The sequence below is a fragment of the Gallus gallus genome, chromosome 2 (genome assembly GCF_016699485.2).
Source record: "Gallus gallus isolate bGalGal1 chromosome 2, bGalGal1.mat.broiler.GRCg7b, whole genome shotgun sequence".
Lineage (NCBI taxonomy): Eukaryota > Metazoa > Chordata > Aves > Galliformes > Phasianidae > Gallus > Gallus gallus.
The window spans coordinates 24,567,325-24,582,471 of NC_052533.1; the positions used below are offsets into that span (position 1 = coordinate 24,567,325).

Sequence of the window (15,147 nt, forward strand, 5' to 3'; positions counted from 1 at the left end):
CCAATCAATATACTCTAAACTCCTTGCCCAAATCAAAATATACTTTACTGCTTCAAAGAAAATCCAAGACAAGCATATAACCCTTATGTAAACAGGTAACATGTAAGCAGGAACATATTGTCTTACTCATCACATGTCAATAACTAACAAGTACGTGCAAGGCAAAATATGGCCACTACTAGTAAAGCTGGACAGTTCCTGAGCTCCACAGTACCAGCATGAGATTTCCAGATCAAAGATGCAAATTCAGAAGTTCAAAGAGATTCAGTGAATTAGGAGGGGTGGAAAAAGTAACGAACAGACAATCAATCACTTAATGAATTCTTTTTTTAATACCAGAATTGCTTATGGCTTTGGTTTCCTTGTCAAGACGGATGTTAAACTAGACTACTGTCTAGCACGATGGTAGCCAAGTCTGTCTGCAGCACTCAGACTATTGTTTCAAGTTACCTTTAAAAAAGCAGTCCCTTCTCCTACATAATGAATAAAAAAATTGTCCTGGGTAAAAAAAAAAAAAAAAAAAAAAAAATAATCCTTTTTTTTTTTTTGAGCATTAAAAATTCTTATGCTTAATGAAATCTTTTTTCTTTTCCTTTTTCCATTTTCTTAAGCAAGGTTCTTAATCCCATTGTCTTCGAAGGTGCTTTGTCTGACTACAGTCTATGGTTATAAGAGGGCTGGCTCACCACACAGTAGATCACATGCAGCTGAGCAGCAACAGCCTACCTTTCCATCTCACAGTAAGTGAAAAAATGCTTGAAATATTTAGTCATGTAACTTCCTTCAGACTGACACAAACCACCCAGTTAACGCTCTGTTTTCAAAAATAATAAATACATTTAAAAATTGAAGCCCCTGAGTTAGAAACAAAGGCATAACTCAGCTTCTCTTTGATAACAGTCACAGCTAACTTTACACAGGTGGTATATTTAAGATTCAAAAGGGACAACTTGTGGCTTTACAGTAACAAAGAAGATTCCCATTACTTTCATTTAAGTATGACCCAGCACAACCACCATTATCAACTCCAGTAAGCACCCCTGCATAGCTATGTACTCTTTTCAAAACTAGACCAAGGTTCTCATGAATTACTGGAAAGACATTCAGAACAGAGTAATACAGATAGACTATCCAAACCCCACATCGAGGCATACAAATCACTAAACAGCTCAGGTTAACTTGCCTTATTCTCAGAGGACCCGCAACAGTTTGCGTCACTTTGCCTTGAGTTCTCAGCGCAGAGTTCACATTAAAATATACTAGATGACTGTGAGGCAAATCAATATATTTGAGACACCGCATAAGTAACCAAAGTTTTCTATAAAGTATTTTCCCATGAATTTCAAAATTTTGGTACAGCAGGATGAATTTTATGATACAATAATAACCACAGAAAGCTCTTATTTTCAGTAGCATTTTCAAAATCCACCTCAAAGACCACTTAAGCTTTAGGTTTGCATATTTATTTTTTCTTTTAAAAGGAGAGCGCATGCAAATTGCTTGCAGCACTTGCATTTAAGGGGATTATATCAACAGCTACTCTTGAATAGCTGACTTGTAATGTTTCAATGTGCGAGCAGAAGGATCAGTTGCTTCAACCCATCTTGGCATCCAATAGTGGGGCAGCCAGCTGCTTCGCCCTGGGTAGTGCTTCTCAAAGATCTGACGGTAGTAGTAACTTTCTTTTGTTCTAGGAGGATTGAATGGATATTTCTCCGCTGCCTTTTCCAGCAGAAGGTCATCAACCTGTAGAAACAGCAGAATTCACATTAAGCTGCTTTCTCATTTATGCAAGCCAATTTCCTGAAAGTCAGTCATAAGAATTCACCACCGTAAGTGGCCTGTAAGTTTTAAAAAAACATATAAACCTATTCTAAAGGCAGGTAGAGGTTTCTCACAGGTGAATTTTTGTCACAGGCTCTTTTCTATCTTTATGGATACATAACCACATGTCCAGTGTTGTTAATGTTTCTGTCTGTATTACATGAAATTACATGTAATTTCCCTTTGTTATTAAGCTCAAAAAAAAAACCCTTTTTTCTTATCCTCTCTTCATTGTGAATCAACTGGCACAACTTGAAGCAGTCTTCTTCCATGTAAATGGCGTCCTTTTCTTTTCTGCTCATACTGAGCTGTTCACTCTGCTTGTGCAACTAGGCTCTTAGCATCAGAACCAGGACACAGAGGCAGAAGACACTTGCAGCTGCTCAAGTGGCTAAGAAAGGATGGAAGAAAACTTACACCAGTTGACAACTTCTAAAGCAGCTTTCTCTGACAACATGCTGTATAATTCCCCACAGCCATGAAATAAAATTGCCCCTACTACACCACTACAGGCTCAGTAGGGGCAGCACAACACTACTGCGTGATCCAACTACTTTCTTGGCTGTGGATAAAGTAAAGAAGGACACACACAGTTGGTAGTAAGACAGACAAATGCCCATCCATAGACCTAACTACACATATTTCAGTGTAACAGAGCTCTGCTATAAAATGAGTTGTTAATCCTTCTTCTCAGTGATTAACTACCTCTACACACCAGAGACTATGCTTTGTCCAAAGTCAAAATGCTGTAAGTCTTCAGTGGTTATCAGTGCAAAGAGGGACATTAAAAAGCAAAAGGGCTTAGCTAGGCACAGCTAGGAAAAAACAAATGAAATGAACAAGAAAGGGCATTTTAGTAATTATACTGTTACTCCGCTGCAGGGTAAGTTCATGCAAGTGTCTTCGACTGAAGCAGCTGCTTTGCTTATAGCCCAGAAATTGTGTTTGCCAACACAGAATCTAATTTGCAATCCAGATACTTAAATGATGCTCATTTCCTTACAGTCATTTCTGCCAGTCTCTAGCATTTCTTTGTACCTATGATTTCAAATGTCTTTAAGCAACTCCTGTCCCAGCCCCACCTCTGAAGGCATTTAAGGCCAGGCTGGATGGGGCCCTGGGCAGCCTGACCTAGTGGGAAGCAACCCTGTCCACAGCAGCAGGGTTGGAACTAGATAATTTTTAAGGTCCCTTCCAACCCAGGCCATTCTACAATTCTACAAACTTGGGTGGCTGGAAGGCTGCTGCTTAAAACTTTTCTTGCTCCTCCACCATGAAATTCAAGTTACTATCACATCCAGATTTATTCTCCCAACTAAGCATATGATCTGCTTCCTCTTTGGCAGTAGTATCTCAATATAACTAAATATGAAAGAGAAAAACCCCAAATACTGTGGTACTATACCTGTTGATCAATATAGTCCTGAAGAATAGAAAACCAGGATTTCTTTACTGATGCTATGCCATCACTGAAAGCTTCTTTGGGTCTCCAGAGTATTTCTTTGGGAAGCAAGTTGGAGTCTTCAAAGGACTGTCTTAAAAGGTATTTTTCAATTCCATTCTGTTTGCAGAACAACAAACAATGCCATGAGTCTCAGGAACTGCAGTACAAAGACTTAAATACTTGACTAAGAAATTATTTCCTTTCAAGAAGTCTGGCCAGAAAAGAGTACCCAGTAGCCCAGTATTCCAGCAAAATATTTAAAATCATATTTGGTCACATGAAATTCAGCAATTCAATCATGCTTAGAACACATAGCTGTTAATTTGTAAGTTTGCATTCGGGTTCAACCCTAGTTTTACACACCTTTGGGATTCGCAGTTCTGCTGGTAGAGATAAATAATAAGAAGTAAAGCGATGATCCAAAAACGGGACTCTTAGCTCAAGACTAAGTGGGGGAGAAAAACAGAAGAGATACTGAATTAATCCAACACACAAACCACTTATAAAATCCGTAACAGTTAAGCTGTCCTTGTCTTTCACATCAGCACAAGATTTTCTGCTTTTACTTGGAAGAAATTTCACTTGTATTCATGACTAACTCATGACTAATTCATGACTAACTCCATTTAATTCATCAATTTGGAGAGTTAAGTTTATTGTCTGAGTGGATTAACTACAGATTTCAGATGATTTATGACGCCATCTGCCGGACAGCTTGTGGTACAATGAATTTACAAACTACAATCCTGCAGGATTTGCAACATCTGTTCTTTCACATAAACAAATATACATTGAAAAACCTGTTCGCCTCCAGAGAACTACCAAGAACCTGCAAGCTGCTGACTGGGAGTTGCATCAGTATTTGTAAAGATGTCACAGAATCAAGCAAAGATTTCAACTGTTATTTCTGAAATCCACATTTGTTCATATTTTCAGAAAACACTGAAAGAGAGCCTGTATAGACACCATTCAGCTGCTGCCTACTTATCCTGTAGCATATGTAGGATATGTCAGTAGCAGATATACAAAGTCTTTCTGCTCACATTCTCTTATAGATGACATGGCTTTTAAGGACACTTGAAAGCAATAAATAAAATCAGAGTAACGGAGGCAACAAATAAAATTACAGTAACTGTGTCTTTGGTAGGAAGAACCGCTCTCAGTGTTTTCCCTCAAGAGACATTAAGCTTCCCAACTTCAAAGGCAAATGGAGATGCTATACTAGATACAGAATTCAAGCAGAGTACGGACTGCATCCAGTTTGTTACTATTGCTCCTCAGACTGATATTCTTCCCAGAATAGTTCAGATCCAGACAATAATCAAGTTATCATTTGTCACAATATTCTAAAGCATTCAGTAGTTCAAGCAGCAACAAGTCAACAAGTAACTGTTACAGTCTTCTCAATAGCAAAGGAACTTATATTATCTTGTTAACCTCTTAAACCAGGTGTCCTCAGCATCCAATAGACCACACCTTACCCATGTGCTGCAGTAGTTCTGTCTGCACGAAGTACATCAAACAAATAGAGCTCCTTCAGAAGCCTCTCGCTCTCTTCTGCAGCCTCTTCAGGAGATGGTGCCTGTAATCAGACGTGTATGTAGCATGCAGATCTAATACAGCTGCAGTAAGGGAACCATTACTCACTGTCCTACATTTGTGTGTGCCAAGTAAGTCTGTGACAGCTGACTAAAACTTGTCCAACTTGCACACTAAGAGTCCCAGATATCTCCTTACAGAAATAAGCAGTCTGTCTTCAAGTACAAAACAAGGTGTAAGACCAATGCACACCTTTGCAAATACATCATTGTAAACTTGAAGCATACAGAAGTCCTAATTTTAGTTATATTCATTTTCAGGAGCTTAAGTAGGATTCACACGATCTCAGAAATAGCAAAGAATACACACAAGAAGAAACAGTCTGAGCAAGTTTGAAAAAGTTATTTTTCCAAGTGATTGAGTCCCTTGGGTTTTATGCCACCTCAGGAGAAAGTCTCAGTAAGTATACAGCTGTGACAACTCTCAAGCTTCACACCTTGAAATCTCAGTAGAGATTTTCTGTTTAAGGGGAGAACAAGTCCAAGGGCCTGCTGGAAACATACTTACTTTATGGAAATATATATATCCTTGAGTCAACTCATCTGATCCTTCTCCTGAAAAAATGACCACACTGTCTGTTTTCTTGCGTATATATTTGGAGACAAGATACATACCTTAAAAGAAGAATAAAGTTATTAAAATACAGCTATGTATGTTATGCACAGTTGCTACAGTTTTAATTCAGTATCTTAGAAGTTTCTTGCCTACGATAATTTCTTCTGTAGTAGAGAACTGCAATGCACTAACATGACACCTCGTTGTTGTTCAAAACCAGCCATCACCAGCCACGCAAACTAAATGCTGCAGATACATCTAAACTGTGTACTTATAGTTTGCACTCAAAATATGAAAGATGTATGCGTTAGTCATCCTGGGAATGCTGGAAGATTCCCATGGGAACAAACACAGAAGTTCTTCTAACTCAGTTAGAAATGAAGCATGTTTAATCTCAGCAGAGTCCTGAAAAAACCTTCTAGCTTTGGAGAACAAAAATACCAGCAAAGGTTGCTGCTTATCTCTGTCACTGTGGATTGAACCAGACAAGGCCATTTTTTTTTTTGAAGAACTATTTATTAATCAGAGTTATGTCCTTCCCCCACTAAATCCTTCCCAACAATATTCTTTTATAACAGAAGTATTAAAGACCTATTGAAAAGGACCTATTTCATTATATTTCAAAACAGGAAATAATCACAAAATAAGTATAGCAGATGAAAAGTTGGCCTTATTTCTTTAACAAACGATTTCAGTATTTCACACTGCAAAATCCTAGCTTCACGTAAAATTCCATTCAAGGACCTGAGTTTTCAAAACTGTTTTACCTATCTGGCTTATTAACTTGTTCACAGAGCTATAGGCTGATGTAAGTGTAACTGGGTAAAATGCCATAGCTCGCATTAGGCAGAAGGCCACAGTAGATTAGGGTTTTTCATTCTTATCATGTTAGTAACCTTTTTTTAAGGACCTGCTGGTGACTTCTGTCATTTCTCAGAATCAAGCATACATTAGGAGAAGTCTACCTGACTTCAGTGTGCACGTATTACTAGCGGGTGATAAGAAATACTTCACTTTAGTATTAAGATTATGCAAGAAATGTGGTAACCATAACTGTTTCACTATGGTAACATTCAATGCCTCAAACACTATGCCTCAAATACAAGTTATGCCTCATACAACCTCTACGTTTTCCCTCTTCTTCCAAGGTTCATACTAATCAGAATGGAAAACCTAGACACACAGATCAAATATTTATTTTTTATATCATGTTCCTTTTTCATCACAAAGTTTCAGGAACAGTTTTTGACAATATTTTATACAGTCAGTGACTTTGAAACTAATAACCAGTTTGGCCTCAATGTGATGTCATAGATGAGAGTTGAGAGCAAGAACTCGAGAGTCTCAGTTCCCAAGTTCTACAATAGTTAATGATGAAAACAGAGTTTTGCATAAAATGTTATTAAAACAATACAAAACGAGTATTGCTATTAAAAATCTTACCAATTGAAGCTCTTACTGTTGTTATATCGTAGGTTTCCAAAGAGAAGATAACCTCCTCTACTGCCTGAATTCCCTCTTCAGAATTAAATATTACTTCATGATGTTCACTGCCTATATGTGCTGCCACCTGTTGGTAAGAAGTTACAATAATGCATTGCTTTTCAATTAAAACATTTTTAAACACACCCACTGGAAGCATCAGCTCCCTTTTGCCATAAACAGTGAGAACTACAGGACTTAGGGACAAGAAAAGACAATGCTGTAGCAGCCACTCCCACTTGCAGTGGTACTCTGTCAAAGGGAACACTCTTCCCAACTACACAGTGCTCAATTATGATTGCAGAACATCCAACTGCTTGCACAAAGCCTAACAGAATCTGCAGAGGATTTAAATACTCTGGAATTTACTCAGAAGAGAAAACGCAGCTCAAAAGTTATGACAGCTGGATACCCAAAGGGTACGTCAGGTACCCAACCACTTGTACATGGCTCTTAATTCAAGATGCTGACAACGAACTTGAAGTATTTAACTTACATACAAATGCCATTAGCAGAGGGAACAATAACATGGTGACTGACCATAAAACTGAGAGGTCTTAATAGTAGAACTGAGACCATTCTGAAGTACTGTTTCCTTTAGTAACAATAAAGTAACAGTCCATCCAAAAAAAGTCTTCCAAAAAAGTGAAGAGAAAATAACTATGGCTCAAATCCTCTTTTTATAGCCATTAATTAAATAGCAAATGTTGTACTAAATCATTTACAGCAAACTGATTTACATCTTTATGTTTTAATCAGTACCACAATCAATACCGTATCATGAAGTTAGCACAGTTAATATGCACTCTTTAATACTCAACAACTCAGAACAACCTGGAAGCAGTATTTGCTATACCTTTCTGGCAGCCAGTAAATCAGGACTGTTTTCCATCCCAATTGCAAAGGTTTGTAGTGGATATTTTATGTTCATTTCTTTCATCAGTTTCAGAAGAACAGCTGCAACCAAGCTGGAATCCAAGCCCCCTTTTAAAAACAAAACAAACAACAAAATGCCAAATTATTTGGTTAGATGGTTGTTTTTTATTTCCCCCTAAGGGCACTAACTCTAGATAGCAAAATTCACGTGCAGGTTTCATTTTTAAGCAACGTGAATCTAAAGCACTTCTGTAGAACTGCACATTTACCTCTGCTTAACATCGTACCTCCAGAGATGTCCCGTCTCAACTCTGCTACAGTTGAGTTTACTCTTCATTTCAAAACTGCTCTCCATTATCTTCTACATGCTACTTTACTAAAAAAACTAAGCAATTTTTTTTTAATTTGCTGTTTGGGTAAAACAAAATAAAGCAAAAACATTTTGTTTGACCTACAACAGAACGTTTAGTGTAAGAACTCCATGTTTCCCTGATCATTCAAAAGCATGCTGAACATTTTGAGTGAAATTAATTTATGAAACAATTTCAGAGTGACATGGCTCACTAGCAGCACTCTCTTTTTTTCCCCCCCCCTATTTTTTCCCCTGGAGGAGTTATAGAAGAATTTGAACAGTTTGGAAAACAAACAAACAATAAAATACCAAGAGACATCCTAAGGCTCTTCTATTTTACCCTGAATAGCTAGTTCTATTGCTCCTTGTCTACTTCTACTTGTTGCTCTCCCTTTTAAGTACTGAGCAAAGCACAGTATCTGTTCCCCCATACTCACCTGCAGTTATAGCAGAGAAGACAATACAGCCTTTTGCTTGTTTCCTACACTCTGTACCTAGTTTTTCAGCTGAGTGCATTAGCAAACATTCCCACCCTGATTGCCCTCTGTGGGAACCCTTCCCTGACAAAAATTCCCCTTTGGAAATTACATGAATTACATGCAAAGTGAGAGGAAAGTCGGAGAGCACAGAAATCAAACTGAGTGCTTGAGACTGAAAATCAGGGAAATGAACATCTGTGTTTCCACCATGAAGCCGAGTTCCAATCCCTTTGTGACTGGAAGAGCGAGCATCTCTATCTGTGATTCTCCAGGTATACTCAAAATTGTGAAGCACAGAGATACTCTGGTATGTTATCAGTACAGGACTTGAGTTTTACTACTGATATGCAGCATACATGTGGATCTGAGTAGCCGACTGTCCTCTAATTTAAAAGCCTGTTTCAAAAGCAAATTTTAGATATTTACTGCAGCTGAGATATTCCAGCTCTGCATGTCTCCATGTTTCATTTACCTCCCTCCTTCTTTTTATCATGTCACAGTAAAGAAATACTCAAACAGTATCTCCTAATCAGTTCCCTCTCATTCAGATGCACACTTGCTAGGATACATGAAAAATGAGCGTAACTGCTGATGTTCAGTGCATGAATAAATAGTGTTATCAGAACTCTACCCAGAAGTACAAAATGCTACAAAAACACAGTGAATGTCAGTGCCATGGCTACAAAGCCTAACCTCTGCAAGACTGAGCCACCTTATCACTAAGATCAGATAAGTCAGAAAACAACTTTGTACCACAAGCTACTACCTCACATGTAAAAGAGTGTACTAAATAATTTCGGTCCAGAAGTTCCCCTTTAATTTGGTAAACAAAGGGCAGTCTGTGATGTAGGCTAAGGCAAAGAATATGACAAGTAAGAATCTCAGTCCCATTTGCTTTCTGAAACAGTCCTCTCTTCTATGTTTCAGAGTATATTTGGTGATTTTTCACTAGAACTATCATTTTCCCTTCTAAGTTAAAAATGGTTATTTCCTCAACAAGACAACATCCCAGCCTAGAGTAAACTTAACAAGCATATGACTTTCAAGATATCTGTAAACCAGAAAAGTTTATCACAGACCATTAAGTTCTCTGTAACTAAGAAAGCAAATGGAAGATTCAGATCACTTCAGGCACATCACAGCAGAACAGACAGTATTCTTTCTTCTAACTGGTTGATGACAGCAGGGAAGTGAGAGAAGACACAGAATCATTGCAATTTGTGCTATTTACCTGACAAAAGACAACCGATCCTTCTGTGAGCCATCAAACGCTTTCTAACAGCATTTTCAAACAGAACACGGATGTTGCTCTTCACTGTTTCAAGATCAAAGCCTGTCCAGGAGAAAGAAGACAAAAACCAAAAGAAAAACATAGTTTCATAACCAAAGATTATGATTTTATTCCCACTTTTAAATCAGAATTAATAGGAAATGCTTTGCTGTACTACCTGAAGGCAGATTTCCCACTGTATCACAAGCAGCATGGAGTGGTTCATCTTTATAGCTATGAAACTTTACTACTTCCACTGACACAACCTTGCCAGAGGGCTTCAAATCCAGCACTTCATAATGACCAGGAAGAAATGGTTCCACTTTAGGAAATAAGGATGTTGAATGCTTTAAGTTTATAAGTCCTGTAGATAAAACAAGAGGGAAAAAAAAAAAGAGAGATGGTTTAACCTGGAATATTTAAGGTATACCTCACTCAACTTTAGATTTGTATATGCAAGTGTTGGGACTAGAGAGAGTTACTTACAAATAAATAAATAAATAACAGTGAAAGTGTCATCACAAAGGGAAAAAAAATCATCATATAAAATAAGCATCCATTAAAAAATTATCCAAAGCTACAGAAAATTTCAGTAGGGTTTTAAAATTCTTAGCTTCTAAGATTCTAAGTTTCTGTGACATTATTTCCCATTGAATGCCAGGAACAAATTCTAATATCATTTATTGAAGCATAAATCTAGCCTAGCTCTATAGACTACATTCAACTTTGGGGTAACAAATATCTCGGGCTCAATACTGTATTAGAACACAAAGAACTATAAAATTAAAGTTATTTTAGGGATTTTAAAGACGATTAAACATTTTCAAAGGTTAGTGTCTGGGTTTTTTTGTTTGTTTGTTTCTTTTTTAAATGATGCACAGATTTCATACTATTAAACATATTTTTATATATCTTTATTACTGAACTAATAGTTCACTTTCTCTTCACACTTAGAAGAGCCAAACAAAGTGTGCCTCCAATAACAATACTTAATACTAGATGCTCAACACAACTGTTTTACCTTTTGCCTCAGAACAGACACCCAAAAATCCATCATCAGTCAGCACCTTAAACAGTGGTCTGACTCCATAGGTGTCTCTTGCCAGAAACACTTTTCTGTTTGCTGTGTCCAGAAGGATGAAAGCAAATACACCATCCAGCATAGATGCTGTTTGCTCTATTCCTCCTCTGTTGTAAAGATGAAGGATAACCTCACCATCCACCAATGTTTGATACTCAAATCCAAACTGCTCCTGCAACTAAGGAAAGAAACAACACAAATGAACAGTTGCAAATACTGCTTAATAACTGAAGAAGAAAAAACAACCATAAAGAAAATTTACTAAGGAAAACAAAGGTTTTTGTCTTGTAAAATAGAGCACAAAGTTTCATAAATATTTCCACCAAAGAAGGAAATTACACTTCTGTACTCAAAATATTATCCAGGATCATCCCAGAGCCAACACAGACAATTCTGCAAACTCAAGCAATGTGCACTATGGCCTATTTTCAGGGAAGCACTTCTGTTAGGAGAAATAAAACTGCAGACACACAACCTGGGCTTTAAGAAGCACACCTTCCACAGAGAAAAGGCATAAGGAGACAGCCACTGGTTCTAAAAATCCCACTCAAAATAGGACCAGAAACAGAAGACAACTGCATTAAGATCAAGCATAATTCACATTCTCCTGGTGCTGCTTCTAGAGGCCTTTCAAAAACTTCTGGACACCTAGGGGGAAGATGGGGGATGGTGGGAGTTTCAGTAAAACACTAGAAAGTGAAGAAACCCCACATAGTCAGTGCTTTTGCATTTTAACTTATGTTCTTTGGTTTTAATTGCTATTCATGGGACAAAGATTTGGCTCAAATTGATTAAATATTAAAATAACTAAGGCATTGCCCTAAATAAAATGGCCATTTCACCAACGATTCTTTCATAGGTAAGAAAAAAAAAGAAAACAAGAAAAAAAAAAAGAGGACTATTTATAAAGAAAGAAGGCCCTTAACCAAGGTAGGGAGAACAACCAAACAAATTCCTGCTGACAGAACACCAAGTTTTACATAATTACATTTCCATTAGGTTTCTATGTGTAACATGAACTAAGAGCGATTCTTACTTCTTACAGCAACAGAAAAAAATGCAATGCAAAACAAAATGAATATTACAGTCTGCTGATATAATACCCTTCACATACACTTTGCCCTGCTGTATGTACATCCTACCTTTCAAATAACCAGATACTTAATAGATTAAATAATATTAGTCCCCTTTCTATTCAGCCAAATTCCCAATGACATCATTGACAGCAGCCTCACTTTAAAACTGCTGTGTTAGAAATGTAAGATATAAGATTATTCATATATTTCTGATACTACCAAGCTCAATTTCTGATCCATTTTAAGCATTTAGTTGCAGCATGATTCAGAATTAGTCAAAAACTGTAAGCTGCTTTATACTTTTTTTTTTTTTTTTTTTTTTTTTGAGTAATTTTGGATGATCTGAATCACTTCCCTTTACAAGCAACACATCCCAGCACTGGCACACAAAGTTAAGCAGCAATACACAGACCATATGGACAATGCTCTCAGGCACAGGATATGATTTTGGGCAGTCATGTGTGGAGTTCCACTGACTCGGTATTCAAGCTCAGGATATGCTATGATTCTATGACCCACACGCTTACCTGTTTGAAGTTGTAGATTTCTCCATTGTAGCACAGCCACAGATAAGGGAACTTCTTCACCCGGATCGGCTGCATGCCATACAGCTGGTCAACAACCGCGAGGCGGTGGAAACCAAAACAACAGTTGGTGAATCCATTGACATTCTCAAAACGAAATGCATCAGGACCTCTATGTGCTATCTTCATGGCACTCAGACACTGGACAGAAAGGCATTCATCACTTCCAAACAAGGCCCAGATACCGCACATTGTGAAGCTGCTGAGTTACCTAGAAATGGAAAACACATTCAATAAGAACACAGAATCACCCAGGTTGAAGGAAACCTTATAGATCATTAGGTCCAATCACCTACCTGACCTATATGCAGGAAATGACAACTGGAAAACATGGATACAACATGTTGATAAATAATAAAAGTAAGCTATCATTTGCTGGACTATAAAGATAACTGATGAAGAGAGCAGCAGACCTTATTAACACAAGGTAAAACACAGCATGCAGATATGATAAGCAATCCTCGTCCAGCTCAAAAAATTCAGTTTAAACCTATCCTCGGGTTGTTTCTCATACAGCACCAAGTGGGGTATGAGGTATGACCTGCTGAAGTAACATCACACCAACAGATGCTTTCCATTCTTTCACTGAAGGTACCAAGGCAGGAGGGCAGCTTTGTGGTTAGGAACAGAACTAATCCCAGCACTTCTCCTTGTATTTAGGTACAGACTGGCTGTTTGCTCAGTTATGCTATCTGGGAAATCATTTTTTTTCCCTACTCTCGGCCAGCAGCACTGTGCAGACCCAGTCCTTCCTGGGGGCATTCGAGCCTCCCTCCCCAGTCCCATAGGCCCCATTCCCGATGTCCGGGCAGGGGGCTGATGCCATGCAGGGAACCGGCTCTGAACTCAGCAGGCCGGGGGTCAGCGCACTCGGAAGGCACGGGGAAGCCGCAGGACGGCCGAACCCTGCCAGGAGCGCTGCTGCCAGCAGCACGGAAGAGACGGGCGTTCAGCCCCACCAAGCGCCTTCAGAAAGCTTGCCCATCACCTCCAACCCACCGGCAAGACCAGAGCACGCGGGAGAAAGCAGCAGCAGGGAAATAAGCGGTACCCGCACACTCCTCCCCCACGCCGCGCATCAGGCTGCCCCTCCCCCCCAAGGTCTTCTGCTTTTCCATAGAGCCAAACAGCGAGAAACACGCGACAGCCCGCCCCTCAACCCCCCACAAGCGATCGCACCCGGCCTCCCAGCACAGCAGGACCTCGAGTTCCTCCCCCCGCAGAGGGCTTCGGCCGCCCCTTCCTCGCCCCGTGCAGCCCCCGCCTGGCTGAGGAACGGCGGCGTGCGAGGGCCCGGAAGGAGCGGCAGGGCGGCCCCGCAGCCCGCCGGGTCCCACGCCCGCCCGGGCTCCTACCCCGTGCCGGCCGCCTGCAGGGAGTGCCGCTGTCCACGCTGAGCTGAGTCGAGCAGAGAAGGAAGTGGCCGCGGCCACGCCCGCTGCCAGGCAGCGAGCGGTAACCGAACTCCTCCCCTGCTGCCTGCTGAAACCCGCGGGCAGGTTTCATCATACGGCGCCCGGCCCTGACGCGGGCGAGTTTCATCATGCGGCGCCCGGCCCTGATGCGGGCAGGCCTAGACCGGCTCCTTGTTGCAGCCCCAAGTCGAGGGCTGCCCCTCAGGGCCCGCAGTTTGGAGTGCGCCAGGTCTCTCGGATTTAAAGATTTAAAGACAAACACGAGCCTCTAGGCGATGTGGGACTCCTTAGGTTAACAGGATGGTTTGTAAGGGTGATCTGTAGCCATCAGAACTCCTCCATGGGGTTGCCTTATTGTGTTCGGTTTGGGGCCCCTCACCACAAGAAAGATACGCAGGCCCTGGAGTGTGTGCAGAGAAGGGCAGCGGAGCTGTGAGGGATCTGGAGCACAGATCTTTGGGGAGCAGCTGAGGGAGCTGGGGTTGTTCAGTCTGGAGAAGGCTCGGGGTAGACCTCATCACTCTCTACAACTGCCTGAAAGGGAGGTTGTGGTGAGCTGGGGGGTTGGCTTTATGTTGTGGCAGGGGAGGTTCGGGCTGGGTATGAGGAAAAAAACTCTGTAAACAGAGTGGTGAGGCACTGGCATGGGCTGCCCAGGGAGGTGGGACCATCCCCATCCCTGGAGGTGCTCAAGGAATGTTAAGATGTGGCACTGAGGGATATGGTCAGGGGGCATGGGTTGATGGCTGGAGCAGGTGATCTTAGAGGTCTTTTCCAACCATAATGATGCTTCTTACAGCTGTGTTACTTTGTTTGGAAAAGAGTGTTTACAAGGCTGATACCTTCAGGAGTGTTTACCGAGGAGCTTGCCTTGGGAAACTTACAGATGCTCTAGGTAAAGGGATTTTGATGCCTGTGTGAACTTCGTTAATGGGCAGTTTTGCCTTTTTCCCTTTGAAAATGATGAAGTGAATTAATTCTGCTGAGAAAACTAGAAAGAGAAGTGCTAAATATAAACCTTTATTCTCCACACATACTTCAAGAAGGCCGATAGTAGTCACACGCAATGCTGGTTCATCATTTGCTTTAGCTGACTTGGTTTAAAACTGC

At 40.2% G+C, this 15,147-nt stretch overlaps 1 protein-coding gene across 7 annotated transcripts; it reads right to left on the reverse strand.

Moving 5' to 3' along the window:
• Nucleotides 1–309: 309 nt before the first annotated feature.
• Nucleotides 310–14,043, reverse strand: ASNS (asparagine synthetase (glutamine-hydrolyzing)). 7 transcript variants are annotated; one of them, XM_015281395.4, is made up of 13 exons: nucleotides 13,978–14,043; nucleotides 12,919–12,943; nucleotides 12,566–12,833; nucleotides 10,903–11,140; nucleotides 10,060–10,245; nucleotides 9,843–9,944; nucleotides 7,761–7,888; nucleotides 6,866–6,992; nucleotides 5,375–5,481; nucleotides 4,750–4,850; nucleotides 3,632–3,713; nucleotides 3,230–3,385; nucleotides 616–1,746 (listed from the first exon to the last, which is right to left on the reverse strand). In XM_015281395.4, exons 3-13 carry the CDS (start codon nucleotides 12,812–12,814, stop codon nucleotides 1,537–1,539), a joined length of 1,686 nt encoding a protein of 561 aa, XP_015136881.2. In that variant the 5' UTR covers nucleotides 12,815–12,833; nucleotides 12,919–12,943; nucleotides 13,978–14,043; the 3' UTR covers nucleotides 616–1,536. The 7 variants fall into 7 exon arrangements, with proteins under 7 accessions (NP_001026148.1, XP_015136881.2, XP_046778052.1 ...); XM_046922096.1 differs by having other exon boundaries at nucleotides 13,825–14,043; XM_040681129.2 differs by having other exon boundaries at nucleotides 13,802–14,043.
• Nucleotides 14,044–15,147: the final 1,104 nt, after the last annotated feature.